The sequence below is a fragment of the Gopherus flavomarginatus genome, chromosome 4 (genome assembly GCF_025201925.1).
Source record: "Gopherus flavomarginatus isolate rGopFla2 chromosome 4, rGopFla2.mat.asm, whole genome shotgun sequence".
Classification (NCBI taxonomy): Eukaryota; Metazoa; Chordata; order Testudines; family Testudinidae; genus Gopherus; species Gopherus flavomarginatus.
Genome location: NC_066620.1, coordinates 94,704,674 through 94,719,085, shown reverse-complemented (window position 1 = coordinate 94,719,085; position 14,412 = coordinate 94,704,674). Strand labels below are relative to the sequence as shown.

The 14,412-nt window shown below is 49.7% G+C and overlaps 1 protein-coding gene across 8 annotated transcripts in view; it reads left to right on the top strand.

The window, feature by feature from the left end:
• MAP3K4 (mitogen-activated protein kinase kinase kinase 4) overlaps positions 1-14,412 on the top strand; it is a 166,345-nt gene that overhangs the window by 80,281 nt on the left and 71,652 nt on the right. For all 8 annotated transcript variants that reach the window (XR_007773825.1, XM_050949014.1, XM_050949017.1 and 5 more), the window contains 4 exons: positions 8,015-8,172; positions 10,306-10,422; positions 10,801-10,900; positions 11,006-11,089. Coding sequence is in view for 7 of the 8 variants with exons in the window: in XM_050949014.1 (XP_050804971.1) it covers positions 8,015-8,172; positions 10,306-10,422; positions 10,801-10,900; positions 11,006-11,089 (459 nt within the window). In the remaining variant the exon portion in view is untranslated. The remainder of the gene's footprint in view (positions 1-8,014; positions 8,173-10,305; positions 10,423-10,800; positions 10,901-11,005; positions 11,090-14,412) is intronic.

The following is a 14,412-nucleotide window of genomic DNA, read 5'->3' as shown; positions in this document are numbered from 1 at the left end:
CTGGGCGCCCCCTGGAGTGGCGCCGCTATGGCGCTGGATATATACCCCTTCTGACCCAACAGCCCTTCAGTTCCCTCTTACTGCCCGTGACGGTCATTGGAACTGTGGAGCGCGGCTTTGCTGATCTCCACATCCCTAGATACTCGTAGTTCTTTACTGTGTCTATAGATCGAGTTCTTGTAGTTATTATTAGTGTATATAGTTCGGGGGGGGGGAACGGGGATTAGCCCCTTTCCTCCACCCCAGTGCGGGCCCATGCCCAAGGCACCGGGATTCACACCGTGCTCAGCGTGCCAAAAGCCAATGCCAATAGGGGATCCCCATGACTCCTGCCTCAAGTGCCATGGGGAATCCCACCTTCCTGATAAGTGCCGCATTTGCAAGTCCTTTAAACCAAGGATGAAGAGGGAGCGGGACTTTCGATTGAAGCAGCTCCTCATGGAGTCGGCACTTAGTCCTGCAGCGTTGGCGCCGAGCGCCCAACAGACTGCTTCGGTAAGGAGCGTCCCTCCAGCATCAGACCACTCTGGTCCCGAGAAGGAGTCCCGGCACCGACATCTGCTTGGCACTGCTCCCTGTCCCCGAGACCTGGGAAGCAACATAGTGCCTCAACTTTGGCTGCACGGAAGGAGCGCTCTTCCAAGACGGCTCGTCAGGCACCGTCATCTGCTGCGGCACTGTTGACTGCGACTCCACAGATGGCGGCTCTGCCAAGCTCGGCGCTGTCGATTCCAGTCCGACAGAGGCCGTTGAGTCCGGTTCCCGACAGCTCCCCAGCTCATGCTGTGGTAGAGCTTGCCCTCCTTTCTACGCCGGAGACCTTCTCCACGGCAAGGGAGCTCATCGCAATGACAGAGTCAACACAGCCTTAACCCTCGGCACCTCCGGTGCGGGTCATACAATCCATCGGGAAGCCAGCCATGGTTAGGCCTCCTTCCGTTGGTCCACCAGAAAGACGTCGTTCAAGATCCTGGTCTTGCAGACGCTCTCGATCGCGCCGTTCCCACTCTCGGCACTGCTCACAGTCCCAGCACCGCTCTCTATTGCGGCACCGGTCGCACTCGCGGCACCGTTCGACATCTCATTCACCAGACAGATACTCCTGTTACCGATCCGACTCACGGCACCGATCTCGGCACCACGTATCCCGCAGTCGCTCCATACGAAGGGACTCGAGATCTTGGTTGACCTCCTGGCACCGATATGGTAGAAGGTCCCGGTCTCGCTCGCGGTGCAGTTATAGCTCCCGGTAGCGCTCCCCAGTACCGCCCCGGGCCCGAGCGTCGAGATAAGTGGCGCCCTCTCAGGGCCTGTCGGCACCGCTGTGGCCTTCCAGGCACACATCGGTGTCATCGCAGGCTGGTAGCACATCCTATCATCAGGAATGTGACTCTGACATCCCCAGCCATATATTCTTGGAGAGACAGAGCCACGAGCAAGGGCCTCATCACTGGTCCTTCTGGACACCGTGGGCATACCACCAAAGCCAAGGTGCACCATCAGTGGCTCAACGGTTGGCCCCATCAGAACACCGGGCACCAGAGGCGACAGTAAGCCACCCCCCACCCACAGGCACGGACGAGGCTCCAATACCATCTGCAGTAGCCAAGGTTCCGCCGGATGCAGATGACGCCCATCAAGTGCAGGAGCCACCACAGGACCCTTTGATCCCAGGCCTCTCCTCCTCACCTGGTGAGGCCGGTGGCGGGGACATCCTCTTCATGCCCTCCACCAATTGACCTCAGGGCCCATCAGGACCTTTTGCGCCAAGTGGCTCAGAATATGAACTTGCAGGTGGAGGAGGTCCCTGAAATAGAAGACCCAGTCGTGGACATCCTGTCGGCTGATGCACCTACTAGAGTCACTCTTCCATTCATCCACACTATACAGGCTAATGCAGACACCATTTGGCAATCCCCAGCTTCAATTCCACCTACAGCAAGGGGAGTAGAGAAGAAATATATGGTCCCCTCAAAGGAATACGAATATCTCTACACTCACCTGCCTCCTTGCTCTCTAGTTGTCCAATCGGTGAACGAACGAGAGCGTCATGGCCAGCCAGCCCTGGCTTCTAAGTCAAAGGGTAGGCGTATGGACCTACTAGGCCGCAAAATATACTCGTCTGGGGGCCTCCAGTTTAGGGTGGCGAACCAACAAGCAGGTATAACTTAACACTTGAGTGTCCCTGGGGAAGTTTACGGAGCTTCTTCCCCAAGAGTACCGTCAAGAATTCACGGCCCTTCTTGAGGAGGGTAAAAAGGTAGCGAGAACCTCCTTCCAGGCCTCTCTGGATGCAGCGGACTCTGCAGCCAGAACTCTGGCGTCAGGAGTGACGATAAAACCTATCTCCGAGCGCCAGGTATCCAGCCTTCCCCCCGAATTGCAATAAACTATTCACGATTTACCCTTTGAAGGCCAGGGCCTTTTCTCAGACAAGACTGACCCCAGGTTGCAAAGCCTGAAGGACAATCGCGTTATAATGCGCTCACTGGTTATGCACATGCCAGTGACCCAACGCAGGACCTTCAGGCCCAACTACATCATCGTTACGCCCAGACTAGGCCGCGTCAGGACGTCACTAGAAGGCATGGCGAGGGGAATCGTTGGAGACAGTCTGGCCCTCAAGGAGCTCAAAATCAGGGCCCCCTAAACCACCAGCGAGGCCTAAGCAGAACTTTTGATGGGACGCCCGAGGATGGCCCACCAGTTACCCCACCGGATTCTTCTCCTCCCTTTTTCAACTGCCTCTCTCGATTCTTCCCTGCCTGGTCCCAGCTAACTTCAGATCACTGGGTCCTGCGCACGGTGGAAGAGGGATACCACCTCCAGTTTGCCTCAACCCCGCCTTCCCACCCTCCCTACCCATCCCTCTTCAGGGACCCCTCTCATGGGCAGTTCCTCCTACAAGAGGTCCAGTCACTCCTAGCCATGGGAGCCATAGAGGAGGTGCCAAAGGACATGAGAGGCAAGGGGTTTTATTCCCACTACTTCTTAATCCCCAAGGCAAAGGGAAGTCTACGACCGATCCTAGACCTGAGAGAACTCAACAAATTCATAATAAAGCTGAAGTTCCGCATGATATCCCTGGGGACCATTATCCCATCCCTGGATCCGGGAGACTGGTATGCCGTCCTTGATATGAAGGATGTGTATTTCCACATTGCAATTTACCCACCACACAGATGGTACCTCCGTTTTGTGGTCAACCACCAGCACTTCCAGTTTACTGTACTTCCGTTTGGCCTTTCTTCAGCTTTGCGTGTCTTCACAAAGTGCATGGCTGTAGTCGCCGTCTCCCTCCGCCGTCGTCAAGTACACATCTACCCGTATCTCGACGATTGGCTCATTCAAGGGACTTCCCAATGGCAAGTATTACAGCACCTGCACATCGTCAGAGACCTCTTCAGGAGCCTAGGTCTCATGATCAACACGGGAAAGTCTACCCTCATGCCCTCGCAGAGAATAGACTTCATTGGAGCGGTTCTGGACTCCAATCTGGCCAGAGCCTGCCTCCCACAGTCGCGTTTTTCAGACAATGGCTTCATTAATCCAAAGACTTCAAACCTTCCCGACGACGTCGGTGCACACCTGCCTCAGCCTGGTAGGTCACATGGCCTCCTGCACCTTCGTGACCAAGCACGCCAGGCCACACCTCCTTCCCTTCCAAGCCTGGCTTGCTTCAATGTACCAACCACACAGAGACAGCCTGGATTCAGTGCTCACTATCCTCAGGAAGGTTCTGGGCTCCCTAACCTGGTGGTTAGATCCCACTCTAGTCTGTGCAGGGATGCCATTCCACCCAGCTCAACCCTCGATGGCCCTAACCACGGACGCGTCATCTCTGGGTTGGGGTGCCCACCTTGGGGGACTCCGCACTCAAGGCCTCTGGTCGCCTCAAGAACTGGCTTTACACATCAATGTGCGGGAGCTGAGAGCAGTTCACCTAGCATGCCAGGTATTTTGAGACCATCTCCAGGGCCGTTGTGTGTCAGTGTTCACGAACAACACAACAGCCATGTTTTACATAAACAAGTAGGGCGGAGCACGCTCCTCCCTCCTTTGCAAAGAAGCCGTCCACCTTTGGAACTTTGGCATAGCCCGCTGCATTGAATTGGTAGCGTCTTTTCTCCCAGGAGTCCAGAACACCCTGGCAGATCACCTCAGCAGATCCTTCCTGTCTCACGAGTGGTCGATTCGCCCGGACGTCATCCATTCTGTTTTCCGGAAGTGGGAGTTTCCCCACATAGACCTATTCGCCTCCCGAGAGAACAGGAAATGCCAGGTGTTCTGCTCCTTCCAGGGACCCTCCCCGGGCTCCCTCTCAGACGCATTCCTGATACCGTGGAAGAGGCATCTACGTTATGCCTTCCCACTGTTTCCACTCATCCACGGAGTCCTACTCAAGCTCCGCAGGGACAACGCCCACCTGATCCTGATTGCTTCAGTGTGGCCGAGGCAACACTGGTACACCACGTTGTTTGACCTCTCAGTGGCAGACCCGATTTCCCTGCCACTCTGGCTGGACCTCATAACACAGGACTTCAGTAGGCTTCACCATCCGGACCTGCAGTCCCTTCATCTCACAGCTTGGTTGCTGCGTGGTTGAGCCAGTCTGAATTGCATTGCTCTGCATCGGTCCAACAGGTGCTCTTGGGCAGTAGGAAGCCTTCCACTAGGATGGCATATCTCGCCAAGTGGAAGCGTTTCTCCTGTTGGTGCGCTCAGCGTAACTTAGTCCCCAGGCAGGTATCCGTTCCCACTGTCCTGGACTACCTCTGGTCCCTAAAAGAGCAGGGCCTAGCAGTCTCTTCCATAAAGGTGCATCTGACAGCCATTTCCACCTTCCATCTGGCGGAAAACGACCGATCAGTCTTCTCTCACCCTACAGTCTCAAGGTTCCTCAAAGGACTGGAATGTTTGTTTTCTCAAGTTAGACGCCCGACCCCTACCTGGGATCTAAACCTGGTGCTAGACAAGCTTATGAGTGCTCCTTTCGAGCCACTGGCTACCTGCTCGCTGCTGTACCTTTCCTGGAAGACAGCCTTCCTCGTCGCTATTGCTTTGGCAAGATGAGTATCTGAGCTTCGGGCTTTGACAGCGGACCCCCCGTACACTGTATTCCATAAGGACAAGGGACAGCTGCGACCGCACCCCTCTTTCCTCCCTATGGTGGTGCCTGCCTTTCATGTCAACCAAGACATCTTCCTCCCAGTCTTCTTCCTGAAGCCGCACTCATCATGTCGGGAACAACACCTACACACCCTGGATGTCCGCAGGGCTCTTGCCTTTTATATCAAGAGAACCAAACCCTTCCGAAGGTCACCTCAGCTCTTCGTAGCTGTCACGGACCGGATGAAAGGCGTACCAGTCTCTTCCCAACGGATTTCATCTTGGGTAACATCCTGCATTCGCACATGCTATGAATTGGCTCACGTTCCTGCTAGCCACCTCACCATCCACTCTGCTCGGGCGCAAGCTTCATCTGCTGCCTTCCTGGCCCACGTCCCCATCCAGGAAATATGTCGGGCAGCTACCTGGTCATCGATTCACACCTTTGCCGCACATTACGCATTGGTTCAGCAGTCCAGAGATCATGCAGCATTTGGCTTAACAGTTTTGCATTCTGCAACATCTCGCTCCGACCCCACCGCCTAGGTAAGGCTTGAGAATCACCTAATTGGAATCGATATGAGTAAGCACTCAAAGAAGAAAAGACGGTTACTCACCTTTGTAACTGTTGTTCTTCGAGATGTGTTGCTCATATCCATTCCAAACCCGCCCTCCTTCCCCTCTGTCAGAGTAGCCGGCAAGAAGGAACTGAAGGGCCATTGGGTCGGCAGGGGTATATATCCAGCGCTATAGCGGCGCCACTCCAGGGGGCGCCCAGCCGACCCACCGAGTGTTGCTAGGGTAAAAATCTTCCGACGAGCGTGCACATGGCACGCGCACACCTAATTGGGATGGATATGAGCAACACATCTCGAAGAACAACAGTTACAAAGATGAGTAACTGTCTTTTAGTGACACTCGAAACCTTAAATTAGAGTGAATAAATGAAGACTCGACACACCACTTCTGAAAAGTTGCCAACCCCTGCGCTAGTTCCTCCATTTTGTTGCCCAAACTTGTCATATTAGTGTTCCAACATATCAGTTGTTTCTGTCTGACCTCACTCAATTTCTGGATGTATTAGGTATAGTCCTTTTACATATTTAAAAGCCTGAGTCATGTATTTCCACTGATTAAAGAACCATTGCATTGCTTACCTGAGATTTGAATGTTGTGCTCCTGTTTCTAATGGATTGTCCCTATGAACCTGTCATTATGTTCACTTTTTTGGTAGTTATCACCTTGGCTTTCTGGGTGAGTAAAATTCAGGCTTTGATAATAAGCCTTCCATGCACAATTTTTCAAAAAGACAGGTTTATTCTCAGGCTGCCTCACATTTTTTTTTACCAGAAGTGGTTTCAGATGTTCATATAAATCGAAGTACACACTAAATGGTGGTGGGTTTTTTTTTCTAAATCTCATGGATTGCCTTCAGACTCTGAACTCCACACACTAGATCTTCTTAAGGTTGTGTCTTTTCAAAGATCATTCAGACTCTTTGGCTTTTGCTAATAAATCAAAGGATAAGCTGTTTCCTTTCAGAGACTCTCTAAATGGGTTACAGACTGCATTAAGATTTCCTGCTCATTAAACTACTACTTCCTTCTCAAGTTAGGGCACAGTCTTTACTGGAACTCAGTCAACATTTGTAGCTTGCTTTAGGAGAGTCCCTGTTTCTGAGATTTGGAGTTCAGTTCATATGTTTACCAGTCTCTACTCCATTGTGGCAACTTCTAGAATAGATGCCCAGTTTGGAAGAGCTGACCTACAGTCATAATTAAGGTTAGATGTTGTCATGGGTATTTTTAGTAAAAGCCATGGACAGGTAGCGGCCAGCCACTACCTGTCTGTGACTTTTACTAAAAATACATGGGGAGTGAATGGAAAGTGGACTAACAGTCCGAGCCCTGCTGCCAGGGGCTGACCACTGGGGGCTGACAGCTTCTCCAGCCCTGCCGCTGCAGTGGGCAGCAGTCATGGAGGTCTGTTAAAGTCATGGAATCCATGACCTCAGTAACAAAATCATATCCTTAGCCATAATTTAGATGGGAATCCTATCACCTATCTCCTTGGAAAGGACTTCTAGTCACTTGCCTACAAAGGGATTTGTGGACAAAGTGCAGACACTTACCTTAAGTAACTGAAATTCTTCAAGATGCTTTTGTCCACACAGATCCCCAAACTCATGTTCCTTCCCTGCTGTTAAGGAGTTTCTGGATTTCTGTATTAGTAAAGAAACTGAGTAGTGGTGTGGGCTGTTCTGCCCTTTGTACCGTCATTGGAGGGAGTATGAGAATACACACAATGCATGTGCAATCTCAGTCGACATTCCTTGCTAAAAGGTTCTTGACTTATGTGGGTAGGCTGTGCACACTGACAGTGGGATGCATGTGGAAGAAAGAATCTCTGAGAACACCACTATTATTAAAATACCTTTAAATTGGCACTAATTCTTCTCTCCACTCAGTAAGCCCAACATTGACATGCCATGGAATTCACTGTTGTCAGTAGTGGGTGACAACTTGTTGTGATAATGACACTGTTGTCAGTAGTGAATGACAGCTGAGCTGACTGTACTTGTTTGCATATGAGAGAGGGATTGAGAAGGAGTGCATATATAATGGAGCTCCTCATGTTTGTGCAAATATCTGCAGTCTCCATTGTTTTTCTTTGTGTGTGTTTCTCAAAATAATAATTTGGTGTTTCATTTATCTTCCAGTGCCACAAATTGCAGAGAAGCTCGCAGCATATTTTCTGCTGCAGCAAATAGAATATTACAGATAGTTAGATATTTCCCTCCATCTGCATGGTATTATGTGGAATCTTTTGTGAGTGTGAAAATTAGGCCCCTTAATTACAGGTTTTATAACAAGTACAATCTAAATGACTTTTTTTCCATTTGCAGGTTTATTTTGATTATATGCGAAGCTGGATCCAAATGCTACAGCAGTTACCTCAAGCATCTCATAGTTTAAAAAATCTTTTAGAAGAAGAATGGAATTTCACCAAAGAAATAACTCCTTATATACGAGGAGGTGAAGCTCAGTCTGGAAAACTGTTCTGGTAGGCCGACTTAAATCACTCTTCTTGTCCTGTCAATTTATTCCAGACATTTAGACCAGTTAGAGTCGCACTGTATAATTCTAATGTCCTGATCTCTCAAAGTAATTTCTGTTATGCTCCAGACTAATGTAACACGCACAATTTTCTCTGTGTGTTATCAGTTCCAAGATTTATTTTAATTGCAGAATCAGGATCTAAAAATAAAAGAATACATACCTTCTATAAATAGGACTTTAGAAGCTATTTAATTGAATGTCTCAGTGGATTCCAGTTCATGCAGTTTCAAGTGGCCATCTTATTTTTAACTAAATTTATCCAAGTAGTGTTAGCATCATCTAATATATTCTAGGATCCTGGAAGTTAGATAGATAAGACATGGAACTTATATGACCCTTGAAATTGACCTCCTGTAGAGGGCTTTCAGATTTCAAACTTGCATCCGCTGAACTCACTATAAAAGAAATGTGAATACACTTTATATACTTTTTTATTATTATACAAAATTAAGTTTCAATTTCTGACCATTTTTAAAATATCAAAAATGCCAAACAGTACTGCTGCCCCTTTTTGATCTGAGTGGGCAGTCAAAGTTCAGTGCCCTGGGGATATTCCAGTTAGGATCAAAAATTGATGATGTAGTTGGGTATTTTTTTATTCAGTCTTGTTTATGTACAAGGACTGTACAAAGAGCTGTTTTTCTGAAGGCAGAAGGAATGAAAACCAGGGGACAGCTGCTTTGCTTACAGCCGTAGCATCTTTCAACATATACCCCTGATCCTGAATCTTCCTTTAGGCTTCTCCCAGGGTTACACTGCTTACAGACAATTGCTTGGCTTTTTTGCTGCCTCTGAGATCTCATCTGCATCTAAAATGTAGCTATATTGTCGAGGCTGTGAAAAATGTGACACCCTGGGCGATATAGTTAGGTGTAGACACAACTAGGTGGAGAGAAGAATTCGTCCATCTTCCTAGCTACTGCCTCTCAAGAGAGTAGATTTACTGCATTGACAGAAAAAAATCCTCCATTGGTATAATAAGTGTCTACACTGTAGCACTTGTAGTGTAGACATACCCTGAGTCTCTGTTTCTGGTGTCCTTCCCCCCCCCCCCAGACTTTTTTCCAACCTATAGACACCCACCCACATGGTCAGAACATTACTCAGTAGAACCCTCTGTACACAAGATGCTAGTTTCTGGGTAGAATCCATTATGCCTTCTTTTAGAGGCGGCTCCTTAACCATCCCTTACAGCAGTTTTAAATGATGTGCACCCTTTACAGAGAGCAAATGCTGATAACGTATATGACTTTCAGTGGACGTGTTAACACCTCTAAGGGTACAGGACAAGTAGGTCAGAAATCATCTCAACAAACAACAAATTTAAGCAACTACAACTAAAAGTGCAGAATATTTGCTCAGTTTAATAGGAAATACCTGTTTCCTGAGTTTTCTCCAATTAAAGTAGCTGTTCTCATTGTCCACATCCCATGTAAGTGGTTACTGGGGAAAGTTTCAGACCTGCTAAAACTCCAGAAAAGTACCACAGTTATGTAGTTTCCATTCAACTTGAATGAATGAGTCAGAGTAAACTCATGGTGCCTAATTCTTTCAGAGTGTGACTGCTGCCATATTTACAAAATTTCTGGTTCTTTTACTACTACAACATCACATAGCCCAGAGGCATGAGTTCTGTGAGGAGCCCCTCAGTCTTGAATCTGGGCTCCTGCTTCTGCTTGCCACGTTGTTGTGGGTAACTGCTCCATAAATGATTGCTAGGCTTTTGATGCCTGGTATAACCTCTCCCTCAAGCAACCATTGTTCAGCTCTAGTCTTCTGCTATGTCAAAGTGAGACAAAATTATGCTGAAAACTTTGTATGTGTCTGGTGGCAGGGCACAACAGGTACTCATGCTGCAGCAATAACTGAACCAGGGGCGGCCCCTTCCGTGGCAAGCCTATTTGGCCCTGCTTGCCGTACTGGGCTTTCACCCTTTCTTGAAAGGAAGGGGCAATCCCACAAGTTGCTGAGACGGGGCAGCATGGCTCTTTTATGTGGGATGCAATACGGAGGAAATAAAAGGAGTGTTAGTGCATAAATGAAAGTGATGTTTATCCCCATTTTCTTTTTGTTTCAGTGATATTGCAGGAATGCTGCTGAAATCAACAGGAAAATTTCTAGACTCTGGTCTGCAAGACAGCTGTGATGAATTTTGGGCCAGTGCTGATGACAGTACTGCATCAGATGAAATCAGGTATTCTAGCCTTCAATATCTGATCTCTCTTATTCTGATGCTCCTTTAGTCCTGTCAAGGACAAGCTGCAGTGTTTAAACTTTTTGAAGCACATGAAAAAAAACTACCCAAATCATCTCTGGGATTTTCAGTCTGTAGTTAGTAATTCATCTTTGTTTTGTGTATGTGAAAGCTAATAACCTTGGTTCTAGCTAAGGGCATGAGAAACATTTTATATAATGTTCTCTGTGTTATTTTTATATTCCTGTGACATATGTGTCCGAGTGATGTAAGTTCATTTCAGTTTGGTGCTTGTGCACATTTATCTTGTATTTTTTCAGTCTCTTCTTACTATTGTGTATTGAAAATGTAGTAACTTCATTCTAATCAACATTACAGGAGGTCTGTTATAGAGACCAGTCGAGCACTGAAAGAGCTCTTTCATGAAGCTAGAGAGAGGGCCTCCAAAGCTCTTGGCTTTGCTAAGATGCTGAGGAAGGTAAAGTAACAATGGTGTTTGATCTAACTTACTAATGTTCATTTTTATTTCTCTGCTTAAAAAACTTCAATTCAGTAAAGAGTTTCTTTTTATAACTGTCATTAGGACCTTGAAATAGCAGCAGAATTCACATTGTCGGCCCCCGTGCGAGAGTTCCTGAATGTCCTGAAAACAAAACAGTATGTGAAGGTAAAATCCATTTAATGACATGACACTTGTATGGTTAATACTAAACAAGGTATCCAAAACAAAGCTGTATGTGACTTAAGTGCATCTATTTCTTGCTGAATTTGTAGTATCAACTTAGAATTGAGCTGTGGCAATAGAGTTAATTTCTTCTATTTTGAAAGTGCAGCTTTTCTAAAACCACCAGCATTTGTGATAGCTGCAACAACTTTCAAATAATATACAAGATTGGGCCAAATCTCCGGTCTGTATTCCTGCTATATCTTGTACTTAGAGGAGGAATCCTGTAGTGGCAAGGGTGCTAGCCTAGGTCTTGGGAGACCTGGGTTCACTTGGCTGCTCAGACACAGGTTTCCTGTGTGACACTGGGCAAATTACTTAGTCTCTCTGTGTCTCAGTTTCCCACCTGTAAAATGTGATTAATAGCACTTCTTCTTCAAATGATTGCTCATGTGTATTCCACAGTTGGTGTGCGTGCTCACCACTTGCACTGGTGCCGGAAGTTTTTCCCTTAGCAGTACCTGTACTAGGGGAGCGCCGCTGCAACCCCTAGAGTGGCGCCTCTATATTGCGCTATAAGGGGAGCTGCACACTCCCCCCCACTCTCAGTTCCTTCTTGCTGTCAGTGAAGGTAGTCAGAACTTTGTGCTCCAGCTCCGCTGCAGCCTTTCTACACGACCTTAGTGGTATCCTTCCTGGAATTGTTATTTCAGTTATTAGAGTGGGCTCAGGGCATGTCCCGTGTCCCAGTCTTCAAGTCGTGCGACTCCTGTCGCCATTCTGTGCCTAGGAGTGATCGGCTGCTTGGGTGAGACTCACATCAGCGAACGTTGTAAGATCCGCAGGTCATTCAAGCTGTGGACCAAGAAGGAGAGACACGTTCGACTCCGTGCTCTCTTCATGGAATTGGCGTTGGCCTCAACTCAGGCATGCCAGGCGGACTTGGCACCTACCACCGCATCGTCGGTGCGTAGCGAGGCCCCCTCTACCAGCCGGCACTGTTCACCCTCCAAGAAACAGGGTAAGGACCCTACTTCGCAGTGGCGCCGAGGCAAGGAAAGAGGGGAGGCTGGTCCCATGTCGGACAGTCCACGGTTCCCCCCAGGCTCAAGGCCTCCGACTCGCGTTGAGCGGAGCAGCCTGGCACCATCCACCCGCACATCTCCGCTGGTACGGATGCCATCGACGCCGGATGTGATGCAGGCTGCGAAAGATATGATGAGTCTGCCGATTCCAGGCACACAGCCGGTGACGGCTCCGTGGTCTTGGGGCAAGCCCCCATTGGGTTCCCATCAGACCTCTCCTGCAGGTCGCAGTTTCCACTCCGAGGGCTGCTTCCCGCACCGTTTGGCGCTCAGCGACAGATCATCCGGCAGCTCACGCCCTCCCTCGACGCTGACCAGGCCATCCTGGTCACCACCTGCATGGGAGTCTCAGGGACCCTCTACGCCGCCTGCCAGCGAGCACAGGCATCAAGAGAGGCTCTGGGAACGTTTCCCTTTGCAGCGTGACTACTACGGCCATTCTTGACGGGGTAGACATCGTCGTTCTCATTCCAATTCCTGCTCAACTAGACGTCGTGCTCAGGATTCCCCTCACAATGACTCTGCACCGGGACACCGGAGCTCCCGCGGCACTCATGGGTACCGAAGTAGCACTTCAGGTGGGTACCGGTCCTCAAGGTCCAGGTCCCGAGGGAGGCGACATTGCAGGCACCGTTGCTCATACCGTTCTCGTGAAACTATGCGTTCGACAGTGGCCTCGGCACCCAGCTGCCCATCTCCATCATGCGTGGCCCAGCCAGGGCAACTACAACCATCAGGCCTTCAGCCGGGTCAGTGGCAAGGGGCCCGGTGGTAGGGACAGTGGTGCCAGTGGGCACCCTAGCCGCTAATGGCCGCCCAGACGGGGGCCCACTCGGTCGCTGGAGCATCTCAAGCCCCATCAGCCTTATCCGGCCGTCTAAGAGACAGATCAGCGGGCCACGAGTTGGTGGACTCGCGCCCAGACTCTGATCTGGGGCTCGACCCACTGGTACCAGCCAAGGCCCACGACTCCATGCTGACCCTTTCCCCGGCACTGGACAACACCATAACAGCGCCCCCGCCATCAATCCCTCAGGAGGACTTTAAGGCGCACCAAGACCTGCTAAAGCGGGTGGCATCCAGCCTCCAGCTGCAGGCCAAGGAAATGGAGGGCCCTTCCAATTCCCTCTTTAATGTGTTGTCCCCCTCGGCACCGGGCCATGTGACTCTGCCCCTGCACCAGGGTGTAGCCAACATTTCCAACACTCTGTGGAAAACTCCCATCTCCTTGGCCCTAATCTCCAAGAAGGCTGAAAAGAAGTACTTTGTGCCAGCCAAAGACCATGAGTACCTCTACCTCTATTCCCACGTAACTCACTTGTGGTAGAGTCGGTAAACCAGAGAGAGCAACAAGGCCAGCCCGTGCCTACCCCCAAAAATAAGGATGCCAGACGACTGGACTCCTTTGGTAGAAAAATTTATTCCTCAGCAAGTTTCCAACTCAGGGTAGCCAACCACCAGGCATTGCTGAGCAGATATAACTTTAACTTGTGGGAGTCTCTGCCTAAGTTTGAGCCTCTCCTCCCAGACTGGGACAGGAAGGACTTTTAAGGCCCTGGTGGAAGATGGGGCAGCAGCAGCGAAAGCGGCCCTGCAAGCGGCGTCGGACGCAGCCAACGCTACAGCACGCTCGATGGCTTCAGCGATTTCCATGTGCAGGGCATCGTGGCTCCTCCTGTCTGGACTGTCAACGGAGGCCCAATCCCTTATGCAAGACCTCCCGTTTGATGGGAAAGTGCTCTTCGCGGTCCAGAAGGATGTCAGGCTGCATGGGATGAAGGATTCCCATACCACTCTGCAAACCTTGGGCCTCTATGTCACTCCAGCTAAGGATAAGGTCAAACTGCAACCATCGGCTCAATCTGCGAGGAGCAGATATGAACCCCTGTATAAGAGACCGAGAGACCAAAAACGCTGGTTTCAGTGACAGTCCCGCTCTGCCTCGCAGCCTGGGCCCTCTAAGAGCAAGAGGCAGGGAAAGAGCCAGTTTTTGACTATTTGCAGAGGGGCACCGGGCCAGTTGCCAGGGAGACCCCCCGATTAATAAAGTTTGTGTTCTGCAACCGTTAGTCTGCCTTCCACATAGTGTGGTCCCGTATAACATCAGACCTCAGCACCATTTCCAAGGGCTACATGTTGCAGTTCACCTCACCCCCTCCAAACCACCCGCTTTCCCCTGGAGACCCGGAGCATGTCCACCTCCTGGGGCAGGAGGTGGACTGTTTACTGCACCTGGGGGCA